This window comes from Myotis davidii, unplaced genomic scaffold (assembly GCF_000327345.1).
Source record: "Myotis davidii unplaced genomic scaffold, ASM32734v1 scaffold38, whole genome shotgun sequence".
NCBI classification, from domain to species: domain Eukaryota; kingdom Metazoa; phylum Chordata; class Mammalia; order Chiroptera; family Vespertilionidae; genus Myotis; species Myotis davidii.
This window is the reverse complement of record NW_006291383.1, coordinates 835,011-848,577: the sequence shown is the minus strand read 5'-3', so window position 1 is coordinate 848,577 and position 13,567 is coordinate 835,011. Positions and strand designations below refer to the sequence as shown.

The 13,567-nt window shown below is 44.9% G+C and overlaps 1 protein-coding gene across 4 annotated transcripts in view; it reads left to right on the top strand.

Moving 5' to 3' along the window:
• Positions 1-13,567, top strand: part of NEDD4L (neural precursor cell expressed, developmentally down-regulated 4-like, E3 ubiquitin protein ligase) — a 231,878-nt gene that overhangs the window by 20,282 nt on the left and 198,029 nt on the right. For 3 of the 4 annotated variants that reach the window (XM_006764444.2, XM_006764440.2, XM_006764439.2), the window contains exons 1-2: positions 2,372-2,531; positions 4,217-4,290. In XM_006764444.2, the coding sequence (XP_006764507.1) occupies positions 2,445-2,531; positions 4,217-4,290 (161 nt within the window). In that variant the 5' untranslated portion in view covers positions 2,372-2,444. Of the gene's footprint in view, positions 1-2,371; positions 2,532-4,216; positions 4,291-13,567 lie in introns of those variants that run through there. The other variant, XM_006764446.1, reaches the window with a different exon arrangement.

Genomic DNA, 13,567 nt, shown 5'->3' with positions numbered 1-13,567 from the left:
CAGCAAAGTGAAGGCCAGGAAAAGAGCTTCACAGATAAGAAAAAGCTAAAGGAGTTCATCACCACCAAATCAGTATTATATGAAATGCTAAAAGGTATTCTTTAAGAAGAGGAAGAAGAAGAAAAAGGTAAAGATACAAATTATGAACAGCAAATACACATCTATCAACAAGTGAATCTGAAAATCAAGTGAATAATCTGATGAACAGAATGAACTGGTGATTATAATAGAATCAGGGGCATAGAAAGGGAGTGGACTGACTATTCTTGGGGGGGAAAGGGGTGTGGGGGAGTGTGGGAAGAGACTGGACAAAATCGTACACCTATGGATGAGGACAGTGGGCGGGGCAGGGTAAGGGCAGAGGGTGGGATGGGGACCGGGTGGAGGGGAGCTATGGAGGGAAAAAAGAGGAACAACTGGAATAATTTGAACAATAAAGATTTAATTAAAAAAAAAAACTTAAGTCAAATTTTGTCAGTCCCCTGCTTGAAACTTTCCAAGGGGGCATTGGGGAGAAGGGGTGTGTTGGAATAATGCCCACCCTCTATCAAGTGAGGCTGGCCTTGCATCTCTGGCTCCACTGTGCCATGCTGGCCTCCCCCTGTAGGGCCAGATTCCCCCCCGCCCCCCACCTGTAGGCCTTGGGACTTGCTGGCACCCCTGTATGACCTGTCCTCCCTCATGACCACCTTCTGTCTCCTTCAGGTTTCAGCTCAACTGTCTCCTCTCCAAAGAGGCCTTTCCTGACCACCAGTTATAAATTGCCTCCCCCTGCCCTAACTGGTTTGGCTCAGTATAGAGCGTTGGTCTGCGGACTGAAGGGTCCTAGGTTCGGTTCTGGTCAAGGGCATGTACCTTGGTTGTGGGTACATCCCCAGTAGGGGGTGTGCAGGAGGCAGCTGATTGATGTTTCTCTCTCATCCATGTTTTTAACTCTCTATCCCTCTCCTTTCCTCTCTGTAAAAAATCAATAAAATATATTAAAAAAATAGCCCCCCCCTTTCCCTCTACTTAGTTGCTTATATTTAACTGTCATCGTGTCATCAAAGCACTTACCAGCTTCAGAAATTACCCTGCTTGTTTGTTTGCATTGTGTATTTATATTCTGTTTGTCTTCTAGATTGTGTGTTCCTTGAGGCTGGAACTCCATCTTGCTCATATCCGTACCCCCCAGGTCATGAGTCTGGCACACGATGGTGGGAACTTAGTAAATACTTGTGGAATGAATGAAGGTTGTTGCAGATTCACACATATTTCTAATGATTATACTATAGCCCATTGCACTGAATTGCTATAAACAATTAGCTGTCCACTTTTGAGGGATTTTTAGATTTCTTTTACTTACAAAAAAATGCTGTGGGGACTGCCCTTTTAGCTAGTTTTGTTTTTTTTTTTTTTTTTTTTTGGTTTGTGTTTCTTACGTATCTGTGCTTATTTCTTAGGATTGATTCCTAAGTGAGGATTTGTTTAATGAAAGGGTGTGTGTACAAAATGTTTAAGTGCTCAATAAAGCACTTAAAATTATTACCATTCTGTATTTCCATGTGCCCTGCAGATTCTTCTGACTTGTTTGCTGATACAGTTGAGAGCTCTTATATAATGCACTCTCAGTAACACTAGGATGTGGGACGGGTAGGCGGGGTGTTTTCTCCATGTTATTGTATCCCTAGATCTTAGAACTGGTGCTCATGCTTACTAAATGAGTAAACCAGTTTCCATAAAATGTTAGTTATTCCTTTACTTACATTTATTTTTTATTCATTTATTAATGTTTGCTGACTTTAAAATACATGCCTTTGGAAAGTAGCTCCATCCACCCAGTGTAAGAACATTCACCCAATGTTAATGCGAACCTAAGGCAACCAGGTATTAACTGGGCTTATCCTATTCCTTTAAACCCAGACAAGGTTCAGTCAAGCCCCTACCCAGTTTTGTGTAAAGTATACTTTCTGAGAATTCTGCCCAGGATTTCTGAGAATTCCAAGGGGTACGCAACAAAGAGATGGTTTCTTACCAGAATTCTTGTTTTCTGCTGTGACTGGTGACTATATCTTGGTTTCCATCCTAAACCCAGTCCCTTCTTTGTCTCCCCCAAATTAGTTCCCAGTGCAAGGCTAGGTGTGGAAACTGCCCTGCCGCTCAGCCTGAGTCGGTTATCAGGAGTTACTGCTTAGCAGGGAGACAGAGACAACCATTCCCTGTCCTCCATTTCTTCTTCTGAATGATTCCTCACTGCATCTCAGGCAAAGTCTTTAACCCCTTAGCTGGCAGACAAGGAATTCGTTTCAACCCATGGTTCTCAGTTTATATTCTATGAGCACTAATGGGCCGTAAATGTTTCCCAGGTGTGCTATGAACTCTACATGCGTGTGTTGCCAAATTGGGATCTTTGTGTAAAAAAATACTTTCACGGTGACGTTCCGTAACTGAGTTGACCATGGGAGATGCCTGCTGTGAGAGACAGAACAGAGCCAGATATTACTCTAAATAACATCTGTGCTGAGAAGGAATCCTTGACAAGGGACCATGAGGTGAGTGTGTAAGAGAAAGGCCAGGGCAGTCAGTCCGGCAGTTACAGGAACAAAGGGAGGAGCATAGGACTCGGGGCTTTGGTAAACACTTGGGGACACTCTGGTGTGTAGTAGCTATTCCTGACTTGTCTTAATCCTTTCGTGAAGGCTGCCAAACGCATTCCATCCTGAGAGTGCAGGCCTCGTTCGCAAGTGATCGTAAGCACACACAGGTTGAGAAGCTTCTCTGAACCACACTGGTGCCCTGCTGTGTCTGTGTGTGAGCAGCCTTGTGTCGGGCTGGATGATGGGAGAGTGGTTGAGTGGCAGGAAGAATCCTGGAACGTAAATGATACTGCACTGGGTCTGATGGCACGTATGCCTCTTAGATCCACTGGCTGATTGACAAAGCTTCAGCCTCCTGGTCTCTTCATGTTTTATTTCCCCTTGCTTTTGTCCCCTTTCACATGACATGATCTACACAATCATTTAGGTTTTCTTTTCCTGCCTAGGTGTTTACTAAACATGGGGTGGATGAATTTCATAGTACTTACCTCTTCTTCCTTAGTGCTTGTGTCCTGAAGGGCTTCATCTCTGGCCATCCCCCGCCACACACACGCGCACACACACACACACATTCTCTCTCTCTCTCTCTCTCTCTCTCTCTCTCTCTCTCTCTCTCTCTCTCTCTTCTTTGATAACTTTCCACTGACTTCTAGTTGTAACTACCAACTCTACATGAATAACGCCCAGGTCTATCCCATACTAGACATCTCTCCCATTTATGAATTTAGTCATTTATTTTTTTACAACTGGTTGTTTCATAAGCTCCTTGAATTCAACTTAACCCTCTATTTTAACTTATGTTAACACTTAGTGACCCAAACTAGAACCTGAAAGTTACCCTGGACTTCTGCCTGCCACCTGCTTCTGAGCCTGCTCATCTCTTCTGAATGTCTTAGCCTTAACTACTTCTCCAACCCACGCCCTTTGGCAGGTGCCATCCCGGGCCCTGTGCCGTTGGTCTCGTCACTGAGCAGACACAAGTATGTTCATGCCTGTATTCAAGGTCTAGCTCAGTGCCAGATGCATAGGAGCTGCTTGGAAAATGTTGGAATGAATGCACGAATAAGCAGATGAATGAATGAATGAATGATTTCTGAAATGATTTGGGAAGATTTCCATTTAGGATGGTCTTTTTACCGGAACTGAGGAATTATGTTTGCTTGCCAGCACTGACATTTTGAAATCATAATGTTGAAGGACTATCTTACCACATGAAATTCCTTTCTATCTCAGGCCACTCATACAAATACAGACACCCCAAAGGAAGAATTATTTACTAAATCTATGCTACCTTGTTTCATTTGGGCATTTATCTAGGTGGTTTCACATGTGTGGTTGTATTCTTGGCACAGCTGGGAAATTCTTCCTGTCAGTGCAAAAGTAATTGATCTACATGACCTAGTTTGAATCAAACTTGTGCTCACTTCATCTGGATGCCCTGAATTTCTAGGGTCGTTAGAATTTTGAACTGGAATGTAGCTTTTTGAACTTCCGTGTACGGAGCAGTGGCCTATGCTTGGATTGGTTTGCTCTGTATTTCAGTTCTGGCCTGAAGAGGAATCATTGACTTTGCACATTGGGTGAGAGTGTGATCCATTGAAGTCCATTATTTTAATGTGTTTTTTTTCCCCCTCCAACAGGGAGAATCGCGTGTTCTGAGAGTGAAAGTTGTTTCTGGAATTGATCTCGCCAAAAAAGACATCTTTGGAGCCAGGTATGTTGACTCTATTTTGTAGTCTGTTTTGGCTTGCTAACCTTAAGCACTGTTTTGGTTGAGCAGCAGGATTGTCTGGAGGCCTTCATCAAACAGAGATTGCTGGGTCCCCCTGCAAATTCTGATCGAGTTGGTGATGCTGAAGCACTGGCCCAGGGACCACAGTTTGCACCAAGGCCTTGACCTTGTACCACAACAGCGGTCAGCAGGCTAGTACTTCCTGTGGGTTGACTTCATGAGGAAATTGATTCTGATGTTTCTGGTTTTTTGCAGTGGAAAAATACAGTTTGGGAATAAGGCTGTGCTTATCTTAATATATTACTTTTTTTAAAAAAATATTCCTAGTTTAGGGAAGAATGCAAGTGTCATTTTGTTCCAAAGAAACCTGCATACTTCCTTGGCATAGACAGTCTGAATGAAGAGATTTTGTAATTTGGAGGCATTTGGTGACTTCTAGCAGGGAAACAGCCGATCTTTCTGGTGTCTCAGCTTTTTTTATTTAGAGTTTTGCACCCGGTATTCATGTGGGATCTTTTTGTTCCTGTTGGCCCTCTGCAGTGTGCTGCGTTACATGTTAAACTGGTAGCAGAGTGAGGTTAGAGCCACTGGGGACAGGATTGGAACTAGATTTTGAAGAACAAAGACCTTTTGAACTTCAGACACAGAGGAGACATTAGACATCCCAGTCCAGCTTTCCTGTCCTATGGTTGACAAAGCTTAACCCTTTGTATGCCATAAGCATCTGTAGATGCAAGTGGCGGATTTTTTAAATTAAATTCAAAATATCGTGGTGTGTGGGGATGGTTTCCATTTTGGATGCATGGCAGTTAACTGGTTAAGTCCAGAGAGGTTGCTGCTTGCACGGGGCACATAAGCTGGCAGTGCTAGAACAGTGACTTGCCCCTGCCCTGGCGTACCCTGTCGGGTTTCACCAGGAACGCAGGGTGGCTGCTCTGCAGTCCCCTCATTACAGCACTGGATCATCTGTGAATCCCCTGCACTGTCCCCTGTAGTGACCCTCTGGTTTGGGGGCCTCAGCCTGACACAGAAGGCCTCCCTCCTTTTCCTGCCCCTGCACTGGAAGCTCACTGTTCTCTAAATCTGCCATGTCACCTTTGCTTATGTTTTCCGCTTGGCATGGAGTCTCCTCACATCCTTTCTGGCATGACTCAGTCCTGGGCCAGTGCAGGTGGCAGGCCGCACCCCTCCTGAGCTCCCCACCACCTGCCCCCATCAAATCCAGCCTGAGAGGACAAAACAGCTCTAGTCCTTGGGCTGTGGTGGCTCCGTGAGCTTCCTCCCCCTCCCTCCAGCCCCACCTTGGCAGAGTTGGTTGGCTCAGAGGCTACAGCCCTTCTTATTCCTGTCAGTAAGCCCAGAGATCTTGGCACCTGGCAGTTTCCCTATAAATGGACTTGAATTCAATAAGCAGAATCTAATTAGGGGGGAGGCTGTGGCACAGGGTTGCCAGCCAAGGAAAGGCCACTCTTCCTAATGCTCACGGAGGTGCCATTAGCTTATCAGGCATCTCCCTCACCCACACCCTGCCATCCTGGGCTCCCTTTATTTCTCGCAAAGGCACCCTGAGACCAGGGAAAACGGCCTGCCTAGGACATAAAAGGTGAGCGCAGGAAAGGGAGGTGATGGCAAGAGCAAAGGCTGGTGTCGGAAAAGGATTCAGGGAGTCAGTAGAATGGCAGGTGCGGTGATCTCCAATGGATGCTGATGTCTGTGCAAAATTACGACGTCAAACCCCACAGAAGGAACACGCTCCCTTGTGATGGCGCAATCAGAACTTCTCCATGGGGTGCCTGAGGCCTGGCTGTGGCTGCAGTGGAAGGTCAAGACCCCTGGTCAGCCCAGCTGTCATTGCACACAGGAGAAGTGAGGCCTTGGTCAGGAACCTCACCAGCAGTTATAGTCAGGGTCAGCAGGACATCTGGATTTACAGGGGAACCTTTTAGACACGTTCTGTTGTGGCAGGGATGAGTCCTGGTGTTTGGCCACAAAGAGGTGTACAATTTGGGATAAGTAAGTCATGCTTTCTTTCTTCTTAAAATTTTTAAATTATAGTTGACATACAATATTATATTAGTTTCAGATGTACAACATTGTGATTAGACGCTTACGTAACTTAGGAAGTGTTCACTCCAGTAAGTCTAGTGTCCATCTGACACCATACGTAATTATTACAGTATTATTGACTATATTCCCTGCACTCTACTTTACACCCCTGTGACTATGTTGTGACTACCAATTTGTACGTTTAATACCTTTTTCACCCAGCTTTCCAACCCACCTCCCATCTGGTAACCATTAGTTTTTCTGTATCTATGAGTTATTTATTTTTTAGATTCTACATATAAGTGAAATCATGTGATATTCGTCTTTCTCTGTGTGACTTAGCATAATACTCTAGGTTCATCCATGTTGTTGCAGATGGCAAGATTTCATTCCTTTGTGATGGCTGAATAATATTCCATTGTGTATATGTACCATATCCTTTTTATCCATTCATCTAACGATAAATAACTTAGGTTGCTTCCATATGTTGGCTATCGTAAATAGTGCTGTAATGAACATAGAGGTGCATACAGGGTGTCTCAAAAATGTATACACACTTTAATAGCTGATAGCTTAGTTTTGAAAATGAAGTGTATTTTAATAAACACTGTCTTTATTCAAAGTATGTGAATACATTTTTGGGGACATTCTATATATCTTTTCAAATTACAGTGGGGCCTTGACTTACGAGTGTCCCGACTCATGAGTTTTTTGAGATACCAGCTGTCTCTCGGCTGATTTTTTGCATTGAGTTGATAGAGTAATTTGAGTTAATGAGCTCCTTAATGAGATCGGTCTTGGAACGAATTAAACTCGTAAGTCAAGGCCCCACTGTAGTGTTTTGGATATTTCAGATAAATACCCAGAAGTGGAATTGCTGGGACATAAGGTAATTCTATTTTTTTAAAAAATATATATTTTATTGAGTTTTCACAGAGAGGAAGGAAGAGGGATAGAGAGTTAGAAACATTGATGAGAGAGAAACATTGATCAGCTGCCTCCTGCACACTCCCTACTGGGGATGTGCCTGCAACCAAGGTACATGCCCTTGACCGGAATCGAACCTGGGACCCTTGATTCCGTAGGCCGATGCTTTATCCACTGAGCCAAGCTGGTTAGGGCGGTAATTCTATTTTTAATGTTTTGAGGACCCTCTATTTTCCTTAGAGTATGCTTTCTTAAAATGGGGTGCGAGGAAGGAGGGGCTCATGTTTATTGCATGCCTCGATGTGCCCGGCACGGTTTGAGCTATTTACACAGGAGCACATTTGATTCTCCCAACTGTTTTATGCAGCAGGTACTATTGTTCTCCCCACTTTGCCCATAAGGAAACTGGGATATAAAAGATTAGCTAAGTTGTAAAGGCTATACCTCTAGTAAGTTATAGAGCTGTGAATTGAGCAAGGTATTAGTACAAGTTATTTTCAAGCTCTTTGGAGTGCTGGCACAGTGGGGAATGTGACAGTGTCACCGATACCGCCCAAGTTTTGTGAGGAGGGTACTACCTCCCTTTTCTAGGTGACAGTATTGAGGTTCAGAAGGATTGTCTTCAGCCCAAGAAGAAACAGCTCTATAGTGAGTGCTGGAACCAAAGGATCCAGATTTATCAGTGTTCTTTCCAGTGCTAGGTTAATACTATTCTTGAATGACAAAGTCCAGCCTTGGGTGGGCTGTTGGTCTAGATCAGCGGTCACCAACCTTTAGGACCTCATGGACCACCAGTGGTCCATGGACCACCAGTTGGCGACTGCTGGTCTAGGTGACTGTGCGGGTCCTTCTAAAACCTGGGATTTGATGACTGTTTTACTTTTTTAAAGCAGATTTAAAGAACTGGCCAGTGTATTTGATGGCAGCTGACCAAGTTCTTAGAATTATATGATCAGGCATTAGATTTAGAATAGATGTACTTTGCTAAATAAGATTAAAACTTTTTTTTTTGTTTGTTTGTTTGTTTTTTTTTTTTAAATATATTTTATTGAGTTTTTACAGAGAGGAAAGGAGAGAGATAGACAGTTAGAAACATCGATGAGAGAGAAACATCGACCAGCTGCCTCCCGCACACTTCCCACTGGGGGTGCACCGGCAACCAAGGTACATGCCCCTGACCGGAATCGAACCCGGGACCCCTCAGTCCACAGGCTGACGCTCTATCCACTGAGCCAAACCGGTTTTGGCTAAAATTTTTTTTTAAAAAAGCTTAGAATATCTGTTTGAGTTTCAAGCTTTATTCTTTTTAGCTATGCTTGTATCTCAAGACATTTAACCTTGTGCCTAAACAGTTAACTGAATAGGGTCATTTTAATACAAGTTCTTGCCCCCCCCACCCCCCCCACCCCCCTATTTCCTCAATTATGAGCAGCCTTCATTTAGGTGACTTAGAATGAATGCATTTGCGACAGTTAAGCTGCTCTTTCACATTGAGCAAGGCTGGCTACGACTCACCAACTCTAGAATTTCATGCAGAAGGTTCCAGGGCTCTCATTCACAGTTGCTTCTTTATTTTGTATGTTGGGTTTTCAGCATCAAATTATAGCTGGTTGGGTTGCTATCATTTTTTCTTTTGGCAGCTGGTGATTTGAAATTTAAAACACACACAGCCTCAAGGACATTGGAGGGACGAGGCAAAAAGTCCCTCTGTAGTGAGCGATGCAGGCTGTTGGAGGCTGCACGCCGCGTGGCGATGGCTCCGTGGCATCAGCTCGGCTCCGTGGCACCAGCTCGCCTCCATCCTGTCGTCTAGATTTCAGTTGTTAACATTTTGCTGCATTTGCTTCATCTTTTTTTTCTTGCTGAAGTATTCAGAAATGAATTACAGACATTATGACATTTAGCCCCTAAATACTCAGCCTGCATCTCTGAAAAAACAAGAACGTATTCCTGTGTAACCACAATACGATTTTCACTAAAAGATCAGTAATGGCGTAATGGACTCTATTACCCAGCCCATTATCTGAGTTTCCCCAACTGCCCCTAAAATGCCTTTTACAATTGGCCTGTTTACATGTGAGTTCAATTGAGAATCTTGTATTGCGTTTAGTTGGTAGGTCTCTTAAGACCCTGTTAATCTAGAGCAGTTGTCTCCCCCTTTTACATGATGTTGAACTGTCAGTAGGTTGTCTCACTCATCACATCTGATTTGTTTCCTGTGGTTTCATGGAATGTGCTCTTGTTTCTCCTGGGGTTCCTGTATATTACAAGTTGGATCTGAAGCCTTGACCAAATTCAGTTTAAACACTGGGTACGGGAATGGGGATGCTGTCTGCTCAGGAGAGGGACACAGTGTCTGGTCGCCCCTTAATCAGTGGTGCTGCACTTGATCCCTGGGGTAATGTGGGGTCCATCTGTTCCCTTCACTGTTAAGTTATATCTTCCCCCATCCCAAGCAAGAAGTGGGAGAGATGATGTTTTGGCTATCCACTATACACATGGAAATTTTAAATATTAATTTACTTTTTCTCCCAAAGGATTAGAAGTTGTGGCTTTTTCCTCACCCTTTTTGAAAACATTGCACAGAATAAGTCTCCTTTAACTAATAGAGAACCCTTGAGACTTGAGAGTCCCCTCACTAATTTGGGAGCACTTCTAAGACACTCTGAAGCCAGAGTTGGAAAACTGTGGGTCCCCAGGAACTAGACTGAGCCAACAGGTGTTTATTTGGCCCATGAGCACTAAAACAGAGAGAAATCCTGACCCAACATGAAGGAGATTTCCTATGAAATATCCAGATTCCCAGGTTTCTGGAAAATCTCAGCAATGTAGACACGCTGGGCCTGCATCCTTGCAAGGTCACGTGGCTGGAGGTGTCTGCTGGATATGCCTTTTCTATGGAGCTGGAGACCCCACACCTCCTGGGTCCATGTGGCTGCCTCCCCAACTGACATGGCCCTGAGGGGGAGGGGCGGGCATTTGGTTTTGACCCCTGCACTGGGTGGCCTTTGGCTTGCAGAGCTGTTCTCTGCCCGCCTTCCCCACAGCACCCTCTCCCACTTAGGTTGGGCCGAGCACCTTCCCTTCTGCTGGGACAGTGTTCATGCTCTGCAGGCTCCTTGCAAATCTATGGAGGCTTTATTGAGCAGCCCTTGCTACCCAGGGTGTTGTAAGAATCACATTTACACTAATGGTCTGGGAGCCCAGAAGTACTTGTCTTCCAATCCCTGCACCGAGGAGCTCATGCAATTACTCCTGAGAGAGAGCCCCAGAGAACTTAACTCTCAGACTATTCTGATTGTACTCCTCCCCTCCCCCAAACCCTGAAATGATGTTAAAGAATATTAACCCTCTCCTCCCAAATGAAAACCTCTTCTACTTCTGTAACAACCACACACATCTTACATATGTGTGTTTACCTCCTGGTTTTTGAATGTTTGGATGCACGCAACATCCTGTTAAAATGTCAGTCCTAGAGGGCACACCATTTGGGCCCCCGGGTTTCCCAGAGGGCAGTGGGTTAGTGCCGAGGGCCAGCATGTGTGCATCAGGCCCCACGGCCTGCAGAGCATAACCAGTGCCGTACTGATGGCTATTTAGAAAATGATTGTAAACCAATAAAAAAGGCTAATCGAGAATGCAGGGAATATCTGGTCAGTTTCCAAATATTCCCATATAAATTGGTCTTTGCAGTTTTGGTAAATGAAGGGGTGAAGTAGACAGGCCGCATTGCCATAGCGTTCGTTCCCCGATGTCGCGTGAACCAGAATCCCTCATTCAGAATCCGCTCCTTTGCCTCGACTCTGACGCATGGATACGTAGGTGTCACCACGGAGCCTTGGTCCTGCCAGAGGTTTGACAGAGAGCGGAGGAGCATGTAGGCCTTCCTGCCCTCATTCTTACCCATCTACGTGGGTGCTCTGGTCACTGTGTCTGTAGGACCGAGAATCTGATGGGTCAGGGAGATGAGGATGGCTCTACACATGGTGGATGCTTGATAGATGTTACTCCTCTGGTCAGAGTGGAGCCTGGGAAAATGGAAAAATTAGAAAGCAGCAGAAGAGCTGTGGGTACTTCCAGTTGCCAGGGGTGGCAGAAATCCCAAGACACCTCTGGGGATTGGTGAACTTTGGGTCTCCTGCCTGGCATTGGTGTGTCCTGGGCCCCCAGCCCTTTCCTCTGTCTCCCCCTGCTGCCTGCTGCTCCTTGCTCCTTCCTGTCCTTCATTCCTTAGCTGCAGGTCTCTGTATCCATCCTCCACCCCTCACCCAATATCTTTACTCTGGCTTTATCTGCAAGCAGTCTATATTTGTCCCACTGTTTTCATTTTGGGGGGAGATAGGAAAGAGTCTAAAGAAGGGAATGTTGCCAGTGTGAGATGAGCCAGAAATGAAAACATCTCTGAATGTATAAGATAATGAAGAAAATCTCTGTTTTACAAAAATTGAGCTAAAAACCAAGCCTTCAGAGACGAGGCTGGTAGGTACAACCAGGCGGTCTGGCGTTCTGATGGCGGAGGACTGCTGTCGTTTCATCAACATAGGAGTGAGGGAGACGCTTCTCTCTCTCTGCTAATGGTTCCCTGAGGTTTAGGGCAAGGGTAGCTCGCCAACCATTCTCAGCGGTTGGGCCTCTGGGAGGCCTTGAGAATGATGCTCTCCGGGCTCACTATGCATCTGCATCAATAAAAATGCCCTTACTGAAGGTGAAAATATTCTCCTACCTGGGAATAATGCTTTGGAAAATACACAGCCCAGAATCCAGTTTGGGCTCCTATGTCCGGAAGCCCCAAATATTCTATTTCTCAGACACATAGCTCCTATGTGATGTTATTTCATGTTCTAAGAAACACTGTCAAAGATTTCCTAAAATTATTTCTACTTCATGTTTATATTTAGGGGAGGGACCTGGAAAATAATGTCTTTAAGACTGCTGATAGGATTAACTGAGCTGGCAGGCTTGAAACGGTAAATACAACCTTTCTCAAGTGCTGCGGGGATTCATCTAAATTGGGGCCAATGAATTTGCTCTATAAAGGGCCAGAGAGTAAATAGCTGAGGCTTTGCAGGACTTATGGGCTCTGAGATAGTGCAAGAGCAGCCAGGATGGTATATAAACAGAATGTGGCTGTTTGCCAGTGGCCCATGGGCCATCGTGTGTCACCCTCAAGGGTGTGAGCTACTGATTCTCTGCAACATACATATTTGGATCTGGGCGTGCCAGTATCATTTGGTCAGGATTTCCAGATTAAACTATTTCATTGAGCTGCTGGTTGGTCAGTGACAGACAGGAATTCAGCCAGTACTGACTTTTTAGGGGAGGGAGGAGTGGGTTCCTAGATATTACAATAGCTTTTTATGTTTTTCTTTTCTCTTCAAGGGCAGCATGCTTACAATATACCATAGCTTATGACACTTTTTTACAGATGCACTGTGTATTGTAAAGTCTACAAATAAACTGTAAATGTTTCGTCTTAGAGAAAATGATTCTCGCTGCTTTACATAGGTATTTCAAGTTTGGGGGTAACTTGCTGAAAAACAAAAATGGATGAATCTTATAACTTTAGTTTCTTTCCTTTTTGCTAGCAAGAAAATACTATTGGTTGTACGCTCTATCCTCTCTCTCTCTCTCTCTCTCTCTCGCTCTCGCTCTCGCTCTCGCTCTCGCGTCCTGACTTGGGAGTTCATTGCCACCATTGCCTTTAATTTTGTCCAAGTAATTTTACATGTTATCTAGACAGCCTGGACAGTAAAAGAGAAATGTTCAGATTCCTTTCTTCCAGAGTGGGTTACTGGCTCCCTGTAGTGTGATTTCATTTTCTCCGAGTTATTAAAACTTGTCAAACCACTGTGGCCTGGAAATGAGGTTTGAATGACTAGTGAGACCACACAACTCAGCATCTTCATTGGCCCTTTCACAGTTTCTTCGCCTGGATGTCAAAGTATTTGAGACTGTTCTTTCTCTGGAATTATCTGTCTCAGCTGGTGGCTCCACTGTCTATCCAGGCGTCCCCGCTAGGAACCCAAGAGTTATCCTTGTTTCTCGCAGACCTCGGCCCACACCTGGTCTCAGTGTCTCTATAGAGGTCTTCCCAAATGCTGTTCACACCTGCCCTCTCCTCCCGAGCCCTCTGCATATATACATACAGAATTCTCTCTTTCAAACATAGACTACATTCTGCTACCGTTCAGCCATCACTCACTGCCTCAGATCAAGGCCCTGGCTCCTTAACACGAGTGCCCTCCCGTGCATCTCCTGGGCGTGGCGTCCCGCACGCAGCCCTGTG